Here is an 18,090-nt window from a genome sequence, read left to right as displayed (position 1 = left end):
TTATAGTATTTCCTGAAATAGTGTCAGTGCTCCAATTAATGCATCATCCACTTGACCAAATGCCATACTCTAGCCTAGGCATCATAATCACACAAGTACTGAGCAGATGTGGCATCGATAAAGTTGAAGTTTAGGTTTGGAGTTTATACACAAAGCGCTATGTGCCAAGGAGCATTCAGGAGTGGGAAATATAAAATTGCACTCAGTGCAGTTGACTAAATAAGCAACCCGTGGTCAACTTTTCGAGGAAATAGCTTTCATCAAGTGATGTATTTATACAATAATGCGAACTACATCACCAATATCTTTCATATGAAATGTATTTATTTTTTTCTTGCTAAAACGCATGTACAGTCTGCCAGACACAAAGAATTGGTTTCACAAAAGTTTGTCAAAAAAAGGCATATACACAGTTTGTAGCACATTAGTGTACAATAATAGCACTCCATTAGTTAGTTGGTTAGTTTGTATTCTTTTTTTTAATACTACCGTTAGACATGGAGTGGACAAGTTCAAGACTTAAACAGTAATAAAAATCCATTTATAATGCAAAATAGACAACAGAATCATATATAACCTTTATGGTTGTAAAGATTTGGAAAAAATGCTTTTCCTGATGGATTGTTTGTGCCTTTCAGTGGAAAAACAGGTTGGGAGGATTGACTTCACTGTTGAGGCTGCAGGTACTGCTTCGTAAATGTCTCCAACTGTTTCTCCAGCTCGCTGGCTTTGTGCCTGAAGTCCACACACGCAACAGATGAGTGAGAGAAAAATGTCATCGAACTATAAGAATCAAGTTGGAAGAAAAGGTTTTTGAATTTGAATGAGAATAAGGCCATGGTATTAAGAGAAAATGTAATTTTGAGAACAAAGTAGTGAAGTCCTAATTTTACAAAAATGCAATTGTATAGTAATAAGGTAGAAAGTTGCAATTCTTGAATAGCAAAGTTTTAAGGAAAATGTATGGTGATCAAAGAGTTCAGATCTTACATGCAAAAAGTTTAAATTAGATGAAAAGCTAATTTTACAATTATTTTAATATAAAAGTATAAAAAGTAAAGCTATGATGAAAAATAAAAGGAAGTTGAAATTTAGAAGAAAACGTCACTAAATTGTAATAGTCCAAATTTACCTCATAAGAAAAATGTAGTTCTATGACAAGAACCCAGTTTTCAAAGAAGGAAATTGCAATATGAGAGAATTCGCCAAAAGTATTAAGTATAAAATTAATTTTAAAAAAATCTTGGGAATACTACCAAAAAATAATTTTTAATAATCCATTTTTTAATAATTTCAAATATCCACTGCTTATTGAATAATAACTCAGGCTCGACTGATTGACAGGCCAATTTTTTGTTTGTTTTTTTGCTGATTAGAGAATTTTTTAAAAATTAGAGACATTAACAAATTACAACATAAGACAAAGATAATGATATATGAAATTCACGCATTCTCCCCCCAAAAATCTGCGTACTGAAAAAAATGACAAAGGGACCAAACCAAATGTTATTTTAATCATTATGTATTTTAAAGTAATTGGCTCATTAATTATTGGAATTTTATCCTGCCAAATATTAGAAATGCATGGGCCTGAAAAAGATCCATATTTGCCAGGCCCCACTTATATACCTACCACAACACAAATGCTAGTTTTGTTAACCATCTGTAGCATTTTGCATTGTGTGTTAACATTAAGCTTTTTGTAAGGCAAAGTTTGATGGTTTTTTTAATGTTTAGTTTTACAGTAAAACAGCTTGAACCCTCCTTGTTCTCCTTATATTGTGACTTTTTTTTCTTGTAAGGATCCAATTTTACTGTTTTAAGTTAATATATTAAATTACATATAGTCACAGATTTACCGCAGACTCTTGGAACGCCTCTGGACGCTCTCCAGCTGATCAATGTTGGCGCTCAGCCGGCGGATTTCTGCCTCGAGCTCCTCCTGAGTCTGCTCCACCTCATGACATAGGCGAGCGAAGGTGGTCGCCATCTCCCTGGTAACGCAGAGACTTTTTGTTTATAATTCTCAAATTCTCAACACAACTGAACAGGTTGTAGGTCACATAACAGTGGAAAAAGCACAGATTTGTCTTTTATTTTTTTAAACATCACAGAAACCTAGCAGTTGAGAGGTGTGTCGACATATTCTATCCACTGTGTGCAGTCACACTTACTGCTGCACTTGGTGGCTACAGTTGGCACTGGTGAAGCTGACTATGAGCTGCAGCTTGTCTGTGGCGTAATCCACAAACTGGCGCTTCAGGCTGCGTTCCTTGGCCTTGGTGGTCCACGTGAGGCGCTCATACAGGTACAGCAAACCGTAGAGGGAGGCCATCATGCCGATCAGCCTCCAACCCAGAGTCCTCCACACCTCAACACGCACACAAAGCCCAACTGTGTTATAAAAGTAATATAAGGTAAGATGGGGGCTCACGCCGCAAAGAACATACCACTCCTCCGACGACAATAGCGCTCATAGACGTGCGTGAGGTGAGGGAAGCGGCGTTGGTTGCCATGGCAACCATCAGGTCTTCCTGTCTCATCACGGCCGTCTCGTGGTTGGATGTAGCAATGGTGGACGGGGGTCCCGAGGATGGCGTTGCGGCCGGGGGCAGCGCTGGAAGAGTGGCCTGAAGGACACGTAATTGATGTTTACGTACACTCATCAAGGTCAGACTCATTTTTAATATCGATTTGATTTAAACTGAACATTTTACAGCATGGATTATTCATCATCTGCAATGTTTTTTTTTCAAGAATTGGGTATAAATCTACTGAATCTAATTTGCAAAGCCCAAAAGTTGATCTCACGTAAAAAACAGTCATGCCCGTGATAAGTGTAAGCAAATTTCTGTATGCATTTCAAGCAACAACAAGACTCCAGGCCACACCTGCAATTTTTGGTCTACCAGTTTGAGGGCCTTCTCGGCATTGACGGATCCCAGGAAGCGGTGCACTAACGCCGTCCAGCCAAAAGAAAAGCGAAACTCGATGTCTTCCTGGAAGTCGTTGCACAGCGAGGCACAGTTGAGGTCATAACTCAGGTCCAACTTCCGGGTGGGCACCAGCCTGTGGATTTGGCTCTGGCTTCCGGAGGGCAGCAAAGGGAGCATACTCTCTGTAGACGGGATAGAAGATGTAGGGTGCTTGGTCGTCACCATTTGCATGTTACAAGTGATGGAATTTCAGGACTGGGGAGTCCAAGCTTTTCTATCAGCGGCCATACACAGAAAAAAAAAAGAAAGAGGGGCAGCCACTTCACTTTGTTTTTTTATGACATATACTAAAACCAATTCTTTATGTTGTAAAGTAACATACACTATGCAGCTAAACATTTAAAAAAAGAAAACCATCACAATCTGTTATGGGTCATATACCTCTTGAAAAAAGATTTACAGTTTTACAGATGTATTGTTCTTCACAGAGAACACAGAATATGATAGTTATATTGTTTGTCTAATGAACTCCGCAATGGACTGGCCCCTCCAAAAGTATTGGAACGACAAAATCAATTTGTTTTTGTTGTAAACTGAAGACATCTAGGTATTAACTCAAAAGATAAACATGAGACAAATTTCGTAAATTCCAGCTTTCATGGTATTTAAATCCGGATACAATTAAAAAAAAAAAAAAAAACACCTTTTGTTTGAAGCCACCCAGAGTTTTTAGCAAATAACGGTGCACAGACCCTGTCCCCTCCACTCCCCCTCAAATTTTTTTTTTAATTTAGGCATTAGATAAATTTGTGAATGTGCAGGGATTGACTGTACCTGTCATGAATCTCTGAGTGGACTGGACGGAGGCATTGACGGCGTCTGAGCAGCGGAAAGCCAGGTTCTTGCCCATCCCCTCTTCCACATGAGACAAGAGCTCCTGTCATCATATATATAAAATAAATGAATGAATCAATTTTTTAAAATGGTGCCAAAGACACTGCATCCTAACTGGTGGTTAAAATGAGCAGAAGGGAGGCTTGGATTTGTTTTGCATGGCAGGTGATCTGGAGCCAATGAGAGTCAGTGTAAACCCAGGACTGGTTGCTCAAACCTCAGAGAAACCAAAAAAGGATCAAAATATTGAACTCACACACGCTCTTAATACAGTATATTACAAAAACAACAAAAAGCACCCAGAATACACTCTATGGACACAAACGTGTGCATCTACTTACAGACTTATAGAGCTTGAGGACGTGGGGCGATGGGTGGAAGTCGGCATGGAACTCGTCTACAATCACATGAAGACGGCAGATCTCCTCACTCATGGCGTTGGACACCTCAAGTAAGGACAAAAGTCAGCACAACACATCTTCCCGCAGCCAGGGAAGAAACACTGTTTATCTGATGGACGACTCGATGTTTGTAAACAGGAGACACCAGTGTACTTCCAGATGGCTAACGCTCCTTTCTTCTCAAGAGCAGTATCCGTGCATTTACACAAACTACAGCAAATTTATTTCCACTTCTTTTTTTTTTTTTTTAATCATCTCACTTGCGAAAACTGAAACGAAATCATTTACGGAATTGGTCGCATGTAAAATCGTTTCGACTGACTCTTCACACATACAAACTACAGCACAAGAGGCTGCAGCCATTGGAGATTGCTTAAGATTATGCCACCCAGAAGTACATATGACATTGTGATGAAAGGGTCTTTAAAAGCATTTTCATGATGGTACTTCACATATTTTGCCTCAAATTACCTTTGACTCCACATCCTCACTGATGGCCTTGATCTTCTTACTGATGTCATCAACCAGCAGTCTGAGCTGATTTCTCACAAAGTCCAGCCGGTCTATTTGATATTCCCTGTCCTCCAGTGCCGCTACTCTAAATCCCCATCCGACAGGGAGACATTTTTAGACACTCATCTTAACAGTCAAAAGGCGCCATCGGACAATTCCTACCTCCACCTGAATTTTACATTCACGTCTCTACCAAGCCACAGCGACAAGATCAATGTGACGCATGTAACTCACCTCTTCTCGGCCGCCTCGATGTTGATGGCGTCCATGATGCACTGGACTTTTTCTGTGATCTGCGTGGCCCTGATAGTATGCTGCTCAAACTTTGTTTTCACTGCTGACTGCGAGATACACTCCTGCGAGGCCATAACACACGCGCGCGTTACTGTGACGTTTTTGGCCGGGGCTGATGATGGCGGGCGAAAAGACGAGACGCACACACATCTGCTGCTTTTTAACTTAAAGGCAAATGAAGGTGTGTAAAATGACAGCAGCAGAGTGTGCATTCCACATCCCATGGCCCCGAAATAGTCAAAACTCACAGTAACGTGGCGACAAAGCATCAGCAAAATTATGAAAACATGTTAGATGAATACAACCAAATATACAGCAAATGAAAAGGCACATAGACTTTGTGGGAAAATACAGTGCGATGTTCGGTACGTATGATGGTGACTGATTGTGTAAACTGTCATCGAAGTACGTTAACGCGTAAGTAAATCTACTCAGCCTTTCAAGAGGCCAAACAAATGCATGGCAGAGAGCAACGGACAGTTAATGTGTTGTTTCTGGATATTTTGTTGCCAGTCGTTATGCAAACAGCCACACGATATTTACAGAAGCACCTGGTTATAGAAAATACTTTGTGTATGCAATTGATTGAAATTACTGGATTGTTTCTAGTGTAATGAGCAGCCAGGTCATTTCTGGGTGTACTATGGTAATATATATTTTTTTGGGGGGGGTATGTTTTTTTTCCTTTTTGATGTTGAAGCAAAAAAATAATTGTGCTGAATTCCAATTTGTACCACTTTTGAGGTGTTCGGCCATGTAGGTCACACATTATATGGTTCATGCTTACGGAGGTTTGCTGCTTTTGTTTGTGTAAAACAACTCAATAAAGGACAAAAAAAACCAAATTTGAAAGATAAAAACAGAATCATATCAAAAATGGAAAGCAAATCAATAGACGCCCTCGCCTTAGTGAATCTAGACTTCAACAATGAAGACGCAGATTGATGAAAAAAGTACAGCACGTGGTTCTAAAAGAAGATCGCTGCACCCTGTTTGAAGAGACGCTTGATAGGAGAAGCTAACAGTGACTCAGTTCAGCTGTTTAATTCCTGCAAGAGATCATCTTCGACTTGATTAGACGAGCTGGGCCTTCTCACAACTGCACCGTTCCACTTTGGACCGTCACTTTTAACAGTAATTTTTGCACAGCAGCAAACATGTATTTTTTTCTAGTCTTAAACATCTGCTCAATAGGCTACAACGTAGAGGGAAAACTAGGTTTTGCAACAGCCTAATAGTAGACTCAGAACAACACACACACACACACACACACACACACACACGAGCATACAGACCTCAAACCTCCTTTCAAAGCTCTGGAACTCTTTGAGTCTCTCCTGGAAGCCCTCAGCCAGGGCACCACCTGATGAATGGAAAGAAGAAGTTCATGTCTTGTTTTTGACTCTAAATTGTCCATTGGTGTGAATGCGTGTGTAAATGTTTGTTTTTCTATATGTGCCCAGAGATTGAGTGGCATGTTTCACATAGCTGACTATAACTAGCATGTGCCAATTTCCTACCAAAGCCCCATTCGCAGTGACCGATCTGATTTTCACCTTCAGTCAACATGTTAAGGGAGCATGAATAGCAGGTTTTCAAAATAACAGATGGATGGATGATCAAACCTTTTGTGGGGTAACTATCCTCCATTACTTGCTTAAAAAAAAAGGAGAACAAGAGGAAATTAGCCATCTGCAGCTTTCAGGTGAATTTCTGGGCAGCCCGGTGGTTAGCGTGTCGACCTCACAGTGCAGAGGTACTGGGTTCAATTCAAACGCTGGCCTCCCTGTGTGGAGTTTGCATGTTCTCCCCGGGCCTGGATTTACTCCGGTTTCCTCCCACATTCCAAAAACATGCATGACAGGCTGATTAAACAGTCCAAATTGTCCCTAGGTGTGAGTGTGAGCTCGAATGGTTGTTCGTCTCTGTGTGCCCTGCAATTGGCTGGCAACCGGTTCAGGGTGTCCCCCGCCTACTGCCCGAAGACAGCTGGGATAGGCTCCAGCACGCTCCGCGACCCTTGTGAGGATATCGCGGTTCAGAAAATGGATGGATGTATGGAAGGTGAATTTCTGTAATTTCTTTCTCACCTTCAAAATGCCACAAAGCCCTTGATATTGGGAAAGTAGTAATAGTGTCTACTGTCAGAGATACATTATGCTGAAGTTGTTCATCTCGACAGTTTTATGTTGGGGAGGAATTAAGTTTAGACCAGTTTGTTAGCGATTAGCAATAACTATTTTTAGAGGGGCATCAATTATCCCGGTATTACAATTAGTTCCTTTTTAAAATTAAGTATTTATTTATTTGCTGTGATCCAGTTCTGTATTGTCAACCAAAGCGATACAAATGTTGAGCAGGGGTCATTAGAGCCAAAGCCTCACCTGTCTCAGGCATGCCCTGTGCCCGTTGCATGCGGGAGTTGAGCACTTCTTTGGCGGAGACAAAGAAAATGCGGTTGGGTGCCTGGTCGCGGTCCACGACCTTCAGCTCTTCCACAAGGAAGTTCACACAACGATCTGTGTGCTGCTTTCTCACCTGCAGCATGAGGGCAGAGGGAAAAGATTCAAACACAGCAGAAGTATAACAAAAAAGCATTATAATGTGTCAGATCCATCTTTCATCTGAGACTAGTCTCGTGGGTGTACTGGAGCATATCCCAGCTGATTTCTGCAAAAGTAGGGCACAGTGTGGACTGGACAGGACTCAAATAAACAAAATACCATTCGCATTCACACCAAAGGAAATTTTAGAGAATGTAATTAATATAACATGCATGTTTTTGGAACGTGGGAGGAAGCTTGAGTACCCAGGGAAAACCAGTGCAAGCACAGGAAGAGCATGCAAGCTGGCCTCAAGAAGGCCAGAGCCTGCATTTGAACCACCAACCTTAGTACCGTGAGGCAGATGTGCAAAGCACCATGCTGCCCATGTGTCACATGATCTTTTTGTAAATGATACAAACGTAACTCACATCTTCCATGTATTCTGGTTCATTTGCTGAAGCGTCCCAGCGATTGTTGAGGATGAAGATGTTGGGCTTTGATAACCGTTCGTTGACTTTGTGGAAAAAGTGCTTTTCCTAAAAGATGACAATGGAAATAAGGTGAAATTGTCACTTTTTATAAGTCCTACTTACTCTGTCAATCTTTCTATTTTTGTTGTAGTTTCGTAGGTCAAACTTACATTTAAAAAAATGAAAATATTGCAAAAACCTTGAGTGCTCGAAAAAAAAGTAAAGACATTTTTAAAATCAGCATAAAAAATATGTTTAGGGGACACAAAAAGATTACCCTCATTAAAATTTGTTGACGGCCAGTGTTATCGCAGGTGCCATCAATAAAAGGAAAAAAAAGAATGTGGGAAAATGACAAAATATAATAAGTGATTTGATAACTAACTCCATGCAAAACAAAAAGGTGTCATTGGAAGTTATATGCATGACCGGATTGCAAAAGGGCTATTTAGAGTTACAGAGCAATTTAGTAGAAGGAATGAATTGTGTGTTCATTCCTCCAACCCATGTAAATCGCAGATTATTTGTGCATGGACTGAATGAAATCATTTACATCTCATGAATTCCTGCATACTAGCACAGTACAATTGTTTCTATTATTTTCATTATGCTCTGTGCGATATCAACCCCAAAAAGAGTCTTTTGGTGCATCAAACTCCCGTTTGACGATGGCAAGTCCTTCCAGTCTGTGCACTTGTGTGTGTTTATAATGAGTCTCATCTTTCCCACAGGATGGCAAGAGGGAGTAAGGTCACATTTACTTACGGTTACAGACATAAACCTGAACGCAGCCAAAGCGCCGTTACCGTGTTCATGAGCGTGGATTCGGAGTTGGCAACCAGCACGAAGACGTCAGCATCCAGGCAAAACTTGTCTATCCAGCTGTCCAACTCTGATGTGACATCTGTCCCCGGGCTGGTGAATATCACAGCAGTTATTTGATCGACCATTTTGACTGAATTGTTGAAAGCGTGTATTCATATAAGTGGTGCATGAAGTTGTCATAGTGGCGATGGAGGGGGTAGACTTGTTTTTCGTGATGCCTGTAATTGCCATATATACACAGTGCAGCATAAAAATGTTGAGCTTTGCTCTCGCAGGCAAACAAAAGCCAGACTTGCCATTGGCCGAAATAAATTATTGAGTCACTCAGTTGCAAGAGGAGAACCTGCGGTTAATTTCGGGGAGACAAAAATGGGATGTGTAAAGTTTGCGATAAGTCTTGGGGAGTCTAATGAAAGCATGTGAGCCATGTTATTCAAACACATTGGAACTGCTTTAAATTGTGAGGAGAAAAAGGCATAATTTGCATCCTTTAACTTTGAGATTTTGAAGTAATGCAATATCTGACTACTATTGTATACCTGTCTACAAGGACCAGGTCATCCCGAAGGAGGGCACACTTGGTCTTTGGCCAAAATACACGAACGAGGCAGCCGGCATCCAAACTCTCATCCATGTGGAGAGCGTGAGCCAGCTGGTTTACTGTCTGCAGGGTTTGTAAACACACATCAACTGTCAGCACTGGGATCCTCTTTCCGTGATTAAATTTCATTTGAAGAAATGTTCCAACATACATGCATGATTTGGGAATGTGTAAGTGAATTAAATGAAAACTTTAATAACATTAGTCCCAGTTCTAATCATCCGGGATAAGAAACCGTGACATACTACTTTATCGCTCAAATAAAAACCTAATATTACTAAGATTTATTTGTGTGTTTGTGTAGGATTAAACACATATGTTTGGGAACAAAATACCACAGCTACATAAAGGCACTGCTGACCTTGATACTTTTCTCCTCCTCTGAGCCCTCAGTCTTGAGGTAGGCCTTGTCCTCATCGGTCCCTTCCACACTCAGGAAGCAGTTGGTGGTGTGACCGATACCACTGGGCAGCACACGGTCCCTCAGCATGGCGTTAACCACTGTGCTTTTACCATTACTTGTCCTACAAGCACACAACAATAAATATGAAAACAGCAAATCTCTGAGAGAATTCCCCAAACTGACAGGGGAGGTTTTATGATCATATTTGTTTACCTTCCAAAAAATGCCACTTTCATGTGTCTGCGAGCCAGCACCTCCTTGATGACCGCAAGCTTATCTGCATACGCTTGAATCTCCAACTTTTGATCCAGACTTGCAATTTTACCAATGGCTTTATTCCCACATGTATCTGTTCAACAGCCACAATTACGCAACATCAAATTAAATGTGTGTCACCTGCATCTGTCCCCCCCAAAATATCTAGGTCTATTATCTATTCTAGAAAAAGATTCTACAATAGCACAACGATGTACTCCTCTATCAAACTTAAGATAAAACTGGTTATCAAAATTCTATCAGATTGGTATTCAAACAGGGCAAACAAGGCTGAAAAAAAACATGCTTCTATGAATATCGCTGCTATTGTTACGATCACAAACTGATTTGATCACAAAGTTTGTGCTACATGCTCAACTGAACTGTTTACATGTTTTTTGGAGGAACTACTGTTGGCAGATGATGAACAGTAAACAACCCATCCTACCTTCCACAAACTCGGAGGTCTCCGTGACGTAATTGAGAAGCTGCTCAAATAGGACACTTATGGTCTTCTTGGCCACCACAAAGTGTTTCAGGGGCGAAAACTCCCCCCTGGCTGAATCGGTGCGTCGAAGTGGGGCAGCCGCGGCCATGGCGACTGCAAAAACACAGTGGTCTGGTCACAAAAGGTCAAAGGAAGTCCACAATAACAATTAGCCTGAATAGCAACGTGGAGCCATCGTGTTACGTGTGTAATCCAATTCTCCAATTTTCGGGAATCTTGTATGCAGATCATTAATGACGCTAACCCACGTGTTGAGAATGCGAGCGACCTGTTACTTTATTTAGATCCGTTACTGTAAGGGGCACCCGGTGGATGTAAACAAGAGCAGCTCATGCAAACCCGATCGTGTTACATCGGACGCTTAAAACACACGATATGTACGTGTCAAACATCGATCAATGGAATAAACGTATTAAAAAAACGTTTACACGATCTGACACCTGCGCACTTGAGCTTGCTAGCCGGTTAACAAGCTAACGCAAAGTGCTGCACGTAAGCAGTTAGTCGTCAAAGCATTACGTACCAAACCTTGTGCTAATTATGATAGTACCACGGTCCTACAACATCCGGTGTCTTCTCCTCATAACATGAACACATACATTGCTCCTCTATGACAGTGTTGTTAATCCCTGTTTGCGTTGGATGATCATTTACTGCTACTCTATTTAACCTTCTGCTATCTTCACGTATTGTCAACGACATTTTATCAGGAAATAAGGACAAATATATTCACAATAAAAGAAAATCACTCAGGCAAATGTTGATATCGTAAAAAATGCTTTAAACAATGTATAAACCTAACAAAATTTAAAACTAACTCACCATACACTATTTATTCACACCGTCTCTTAATAAACTTACCTTAAAGGGATTCGGTTACACACACCGGAATTATTGTGAAAATTCGAACAACTTCTGGTCATGGTCTCGCTCAAGTGAGCTTGATGCAGCTCACAACGCTACACAGAGGCAACCGCCAATCAGACAGCAAAGAATTTATCCAACCCCCTATTGTGCTGGAATGTGGAGGAGCAAAAGGTTCAAACTTGTTACAACACATGCCAAACTAATATGATGGATCACCTCTATGCATAATAGTAAAGTGTTTTATATTTTGTAGTTATTTATGACTGCATGTGCCTGTGTGTGTGTGCGTGTGTGGTGTGTGCGTGCGTGTGTGCGTGCGTGCGTGCGTGCGTGCGTGCGTGCGTGTGTGTGTGTGGTGTGTGTGTGTGTGTGTGTGTGGTGTGTGTGTTCACTCGTTGCCCATCTCTGGTCTGCACTGTATTCAGAATCAGAATCATCTTTTTTGGCCAAGTATGTAAAACACAAGGAATTTGTCCCCGTAGTGTAGGCTACCCGAGTACAGTATTGCAATAACAAGCAACTATGATAGACATGACATATAAGTTTGTAAGATGGCAGAACCATCACAGACAGATGACATGCCTGATTCACTTATTGTGGTTTGCATTCGGGCTAGGCTAAGTTTTTTAACCAAAAATCGATTTCTGATTCTAATTGCAGACGAATGCTATTTTTGCAAGGTAGAAATTGGCACAATTTCTTTGGCAATGCTTATTGCAGCTGACTCTGATTGTCTTCCACCAAGCTCCTTTTTTGTCATACGGAAAACAATGTGAAAATGATTCCAATGGTGGTGTTTGTTTCTTTATGCGGCTTTAAGAAGCTAGTAGCTGTTTTGATACAAACATCTCCGGTTGGCAACAGTGACTTCTATGTGGCAGCCATGTTTTTGAAGCTCCTTAAAAAATCTATTTAAAAATAACAATAAAATAATAAAATGACCAATAAAGTGAAATGAATCCATCATTAAATCAGGTAATTTTTGAGCGCCACTTTCCATTTTGCTTTTATTGAGTGTGTTCATGTCACCGTCAGTGGATGGAACCACTGACGGTGACATGAACAATGCAGGGGAGGAAACACCTCTTTGTGCCTACGTATGTGTGCTTTGTATGTGTGTGTTTGTGAGTGTGTGGGTCATGAATGCACCACTGTCATCAGCCAGAGACATTGAACACATCCACCGTGACCTCCAGCTTCTGCTTCGGCTTTGGGACCTTGAGTAAACTTCAAACTTGCCATCTGAGAAACGTGGAATTAATATCTTTCTGTTTTGTCTTTCTGCTTGTTTTTATGTTCTGGTCATTCGTGGACTTATAATGGAGAATTAAAATGGTGAGAAAGAAAAAAACGCTTGTGTTTGAGTAAGTATTGCTCCGGTTTTGTTCTTTGATACCACTGTTCTGCCTTTGACAGCGGGGTTTTCCAAATATTTCATACTCAAAAGACCACAGTTCACAAAATTGTTCCTCAGCGCCTAAATTCATGATCAAGACAATAATCCTGATTCAGAAAGCTATTTGGCATGAAACTGTGTGCCTAATAGACAACTGAGGGGAAAAAAACGGAGACATTTGTGTTTGGGAAACTTCACTGTTGACATTTGAAGTGTGATATTTATTGATTTCTATTTATTGTCTTTTGTGATGGGAGACATGAATTACAGGGTGTTTTGATGCCAGTAATATGCACCCTTAATATATTATTAGCTTCACCATTCATCAAAATTACAAGCTTTCTCCTTTCAACATGGCCTCATCATCACATATTCATTAAAAATGAAGCTGCTACCCAGCAAATGTGACACTATTATCCACCGGGAGTGTTTTATTTATTTATTTGTTTCATTTTAAGATGAAGTTTACATCTTTTTTTTGCATATTGTCACTGTCCTGTGAAAAACACATGTCAATTTTTTAAACATTTTAACGGTCATGGGGTGTCCGCGTTTCAGACAACCTGCACAGCGACAGTATGGAAGTGTTTATCATGTAACATAAAATGGACTCAAAAGTATTTTTCTGCCAGCTTCCCCATTGTGTCAGTGTTATTGTGGCAGCGAGGTGTGTGTATTGTGTGCGTCAGTTTTTTTTTTGTGTGTGTGTGAGCGCTGTTGTATTGTGTGGTGCGTATGTACAAGTGACCTTTACATGGTGTGCAATCCCATCTAGCATTCTCTATGCACTATTTCTTAGAAGCACACTCTTAGACACTGTAGTACAATGCAAAAGTCTTGGGCCACTAGATTTGTTTTAGATATCTCCCTCCTTTGACACACCTAATGTAAACGATCAGCTCATCAGACAGCTTTTCAGAACCCTGATTACAGTCCTGATCAATTGAATCAGGTGTGTTCATTGAAAAGATGATTTTTAGTCGCACATGTTTAAAATATGATACACTACTACGTGTCATTTGGGTTTGTTTGGTTTTTTTTGAGGAAAACACAGGAAAATTACATAGCTTCACCACATTGGAATCATGTGCAACCGATGTACTTGTTTCATTTAAGTAAATCCAGAGGATCTTTTTTTTCACTTTTGGAGGAGGGAGACACAAAAAAAATGGATGAGGGGCTCTCGAGGACCGTAATAGTTGCAACTGGTGAAAAATAGCCCGAAGCATCATAGTATGGAGTTCTTTTGGTGATGAGAGGGGTTGGGATTACGCCAAATGTATGTTTTGGAAATTATTGCCAACAAATTTAACTTTGGTTGAAAACATTCAAACGTTCAAAACATTGTTCCAATCTCCCAAACATATGTGGGTAAAGTTGTTTTGGTCGGATAAAAAACAAGGTTTAACTATTCGTCACTAATTCCAAATTGTATGTTTTTTTTAATTTTTATTTTTTAATATAAGCCAAGACAGTGGGAAACAGATAAACTTCTCTTCAGTCGTAGCATTGCTAAAACAACACATCTAAAGTACCTCTTAATGTGACAATGACCTTGCAACATAATATTTTTTCAAATGGACTCATGGTGTAATTTTCGAGGGATCCACAGTTAGCACGTCCGCCTCAAAGTGCATAGGTGCAGGGTTCGATTCCGACTCCGGCCTTCCTGTATGACGTTTGTGTGTTCTCCTCGTGCCTCCATGGGTTTTCTCTGGGTACTGTGGTTTCCTCCCACATTCTAAAAACATGCGTCGCAAGTTAATGGAACTCTCTTAAATTGTCCCTGGGTCTGAGTGTGAGTGCGGGTGAATTTCCATCTATATGTGCCCTGTGATTAGCTCACGGCCAGTTCAGGGTGTACCCCACCTACTGGCCGAAGAAGCTGGGATAGGCTACAGCACACCCACGACCGTTGTGAGGATAAGCTGATTAGAAAATGGATGGATGGATGAATTTTTAGAGGATCATTTTATAGTGAAGTCTGTTTTTATTTCCTTATTAGGACTTGTGGAAGCATGTTGTGGGATGGCTAAACATCAACAAAGCTCTAGTGTAAGTTGCAATTCATGTGAAATGACTTTGAATGTGATGTGAAACATCTCCAACAAGTATTTAAAGGTGCATCGTAATAAATTTGAATTTATTCAACTCGTAGGAATATTCTCTTCAGAGCGCCAGTAACCAATCATTTATTGTATTATGAAAAAAAAATATTTTGGTTTGTTTCTTATTCAGTGTTCTAATTTCTTGAGATGGTGAATTTCTGTATATGTATAATTATTAAAATTGGAGAATCGATTTTGAAAAATACATTTCGTGAACCTATGTAATGAGGTTGTTGTTTTTCTTTTAGCTGAAATACTGTTTTCCGCAGTATTCAGACTATTTACTGAGATACACCTGTAATTGAACAGCTATCAGTTTCATCAAAAGTGAGCTATTGCTGTATCACGTGTTTTTTTTAAAGCACTGTGTTTCAGGTCTGCTATGAAATGCAAATGCTCAACTGTCTAAATTGTGTGTGTAGATGGCCTCGAATGACCCTGCTGATCCCTCTGGCGACCCCCAGCCTGGGGATCTCATTGAGATCTTCAGACCAGCCTATCAGCATTGGGCACTCTACCTGGGAGATGGTTACATCATCAACTTGACTCCTGTTGGTCAGTGCCAATCTTTGACAACATACACTGGAACTGTTTTCTGTTTTTTTTCTCTCTATCTTTCCCCTGTCAAACATCAATCTGTCTGACCGTATTTCCAATAAATATCAAGAGTATGTCAAACTCTCATATAGAACAAAACTGTACCAGCATGAAAAGAGCTACTGATCCACCATACTGCAGCTGATCATGACAGGTTAAAAAAATGAATAAATCCAGAATCCCCGAAGTTCACCTTTTAAATCATCCCTAACGTCAAAAGATATGACTCGAACCCTCTGAAGAATGTCATTTTGTTGTTTCTCATCTCATCAGCCATTGATGCTTGTCTCCAGACGAGAGCCAGGCCGCCGCCATGTCCAGCGTGAAGTCCGTCTTCAGCCGGAAGGCGGTGGTGCGCATGCAGCTGCTGAAGGAGGTGGTGGGAAGTGACTCGTACCGTGTCAACAATAAGTACGATCACAACCACACGCCCCTGCCCGTCTGTGAGATCATCCAGCGAGCGCAAATCCTGATTGGCCAGGAGGTGTCCTATGACCTACTGGGCAGTAACTGCGAGCATTTTGTCACCTTGCTGCGTTACGGGGAGGGAGTGTCTGAACAGGTGGCTTATACTCAATTTATTAGCAATCCATCCATCTTTTCTCATGCTTGTCCTCATGCGGGATCGCAAGTCATCTGCTGCCTTCCCCAGATGAATTTACGTGAGAGATGGCGTTGATCCAGCAGGACTGATTCGTGATGGAAATGTGCAAACCACACCACCACTGTGCTGCAAAATTCATCTTTTTGGGGGGCAACTAACATGCTCACATTCAACAAACATTATATGGACGGAAGGATTTGGACATGTGGCCATTGGATATGAAAATGTCATGTGACTAATGTTGGGTGTGAGATAGCACCAGGCGCACAATCTCAGACAAAAGCGTGTTAAATCATTTTATGGTCAGCATTTTCAAGTTCCACCACTCCATATACTGTTCATTCAACCGTGCCTTTAAGAATTTGATGTGTAATCTTGCTGGAACAGAAAAGCACCTAACAGCCCATTTGGATCACAGAAAAAAATGGGAACCGGTTCAAGCACTCACTGATTAAATGATTAAAGGAGGAATATCCCAAGACTGTTGTCCAGATGGCAGGTGAAGCAAAAATACCACCAGAAATGTAGTCATCTTTTACTATGCAAGCGTATTTTCAAATAATCCGATAATGAAAGTAGATGCACATATATGCCACATGGTTGATACCAGCAGCAGCAGCGGAACTGATGTACACAATATTTGTTGTATGATGACATCACTAACAACAAAGTGGGAGAAATGAAAGCCAGGAGATGAATCTTCATACCAAGATCCCTTTGCGCAATAACATTTATATTGCTAGGTCCTTCTTGTTTTTGTGTTGGTGCTTTTTATACCCAACAGCAACCTAGAAAAAAAAAAGCATAGAGATGCTGGCTTAGTGTTTTTTAAAAATTAGACTCCCTCTGCTTTCTTTCTTTTGTTGGCAGGCTACAAGGGCCATTGGAGCCATCAGTTTGGTCACAGCAGCAGCAAGTGCATTCTCTGTCCTGGGACTGATTAACACTCGATCCAGAAACAGGCCCTTCTGACAGCTTCTGTGCAGCTTCTGATATTTGCTCCGGAAAGTCAGCAGCCGTTCTAGGTTGATGGTGAAAGGAATAATGAATAAAAACAAACGTATTCCAGGACTGCTTGTGAGATCTTTTAAACCAGGCTGGTACACTTGTTATTGTTCTGTTCAACACATTTTGAAGTAGCTTTGGGCAAAAGCAACTGAGCTTTGTAACTGGCGGGTTATGGTTCAAATGCCGTTGGGGATATCATACAGTAAATGTAAAAGTAGTTGCTGGATAGATGCTAGTCTACTTCCTGACGACTAGTGATGTGCTCTTGAGCACAGAATTATTATAATAAATCAAAATTGAAATACAGACTTGGGTGAGAGACAGGGTGCACCCTGGACTGGATCGAATGACTGAGATCCTACAGACTTAGAATGTGGGGGAAAAACAGGCACAGCAGGAACATGAACCTGGGAGCGTGAACGGGACATCAGACAATGCAACAAATTCCGAAAAGCAAGATTATCCCCTTTCAATGCCTTGCTTAAGAGAATTGTTTAATGTTTTTTGCTCCAAGAATGATTTGTGGTGAACGCTTCGTGTCTTGTGCAAGCCTAAAAAACATGGGCTTCTGGCGTTTAAAAAAAACAAAACATTTCGTTCTAACCTGAAAAACACATGTGTATCAATCATTAGCATTTTTGGGTTTGTCAGTTCACAACGTTACCATAGTGATGGAATCACATTGTTTTGATGAGATGAAAGCCTGAACCAATGATACTTATCGGTAGCTTTTTGTCTTCTGACCATTTATGATTTTATTTATATATACAGTTATTAAGAGGGAAACATTTTTGGCAAGTTATAAAATATATTAATATATTTTACAATAGTAAAAATAGATTTTTTTTAACTCGTGTACTGAGG

The 18,090-nt window shown here is 40.6% G+C and overlaps 2 protein-coding genes across 7 annotated transcripts; one reads left to right on the top strand and one right to left on the bottom strand.

Annotated features, from left to right (window-relative positions):
* Positions 1–302: 302 nt before the first annotated feature.
* Positions 303–11,335, bottom strand: mfn1b (mitofusin 1b). Its single transcript, XM_086115989.1, has 18 exons — positions 11,170–11,335; positions 10,587–10,739; positions 10,097–10,232; positions 9,842–10,004; positions 9,419–9,543; positions 8,861–8,969; positions 8,013–8,120; positions 7,423–7,576; positions 6,334–6,401; positions 4,979–5,100; positions 4,703–4,829; positions 4,172–4,276; positions 3,771–3,873; positions 2,892–3,118; positions 2,451–2,630; positions 2,175–2,371; positions 1,860–1,994; positions 303–735 (listed from the first exon to the last, which is right to left on the bottom strand). The coding sequence occupies exons 2-18, from the start codon at positions 10,732–10,734 to the stop codon at positions 666–668; spliced, it is 2,277 nt and encodes a 758-aa protein (XP_085972115.1). The 5' UTR covers positions 10,735–10,739; positions 11,170–11,335; the 3' UTR covers positions 303–665.
* A 1,322-nt stretch (positions 11,336–12,657) lies between these two features.
* On the top strand, positions 12,658–17,252 carry plaat1 (phospholipase A and acyltransferase 1). Of its 6 annotated transcripts, none has more exons than XM_086115786.1 (5): positions 12,658–12,877; positions 14,915–14,964; positions 15,440–15,572; positions 15,908–16,098; positions 17,089–17,252. In XM_086115786.1, exons 2-5 carry the CDS (start codon positions 14,938–14,940, stop codon positions 17,188–17,190), a joined length of 453 nt encoding a protein of 150 aa, XP_085971912.1. In that variant the 5' UTR covers positions 12,658–12,877; positions 14,915–14,937; the 3' UTR covers positions 17,191–17,252. The 6 variants fall into 6 exon arrangements, with proteins under 6 accessions (XP_085971912.1, XP_085971908.1, XP_085971907.1 ...); XM_086115782.1 differs by having other exon boundaries at positions 15,908–16,176; XM_086115781.1 differs by lacking the exon at positions 17,089–17,252 and having other exon boundaries at positions 12,658–12,848; positions 15,908–17,080.
* Positions 17,253–18,090: the final 838 nt, after the last annotated feature.

The sequence above is a fragment of the Hippocampus guttulatus genome, chromosome 7 (assembly GCF_054856545.1).
Source record: "Hippocampus guttulatus isolate MCC_2025c chromosome 7, RoL_Hgut_1.0, whole genome shotgun sequence".
In the NCBI taxonomy this organism is placed as follows: Eukaryota; Metazoa; Chordata; class Actinopteri; order Syngnathiformes; family Syngnathidae; genus Hippocampus; species Hippocampus guttulatus.
The sequence above is the reverse complement of the archived record's forward strand: the minus strand, read 5'-3'. Positions and strand labels throughout refer to the sequence as shown.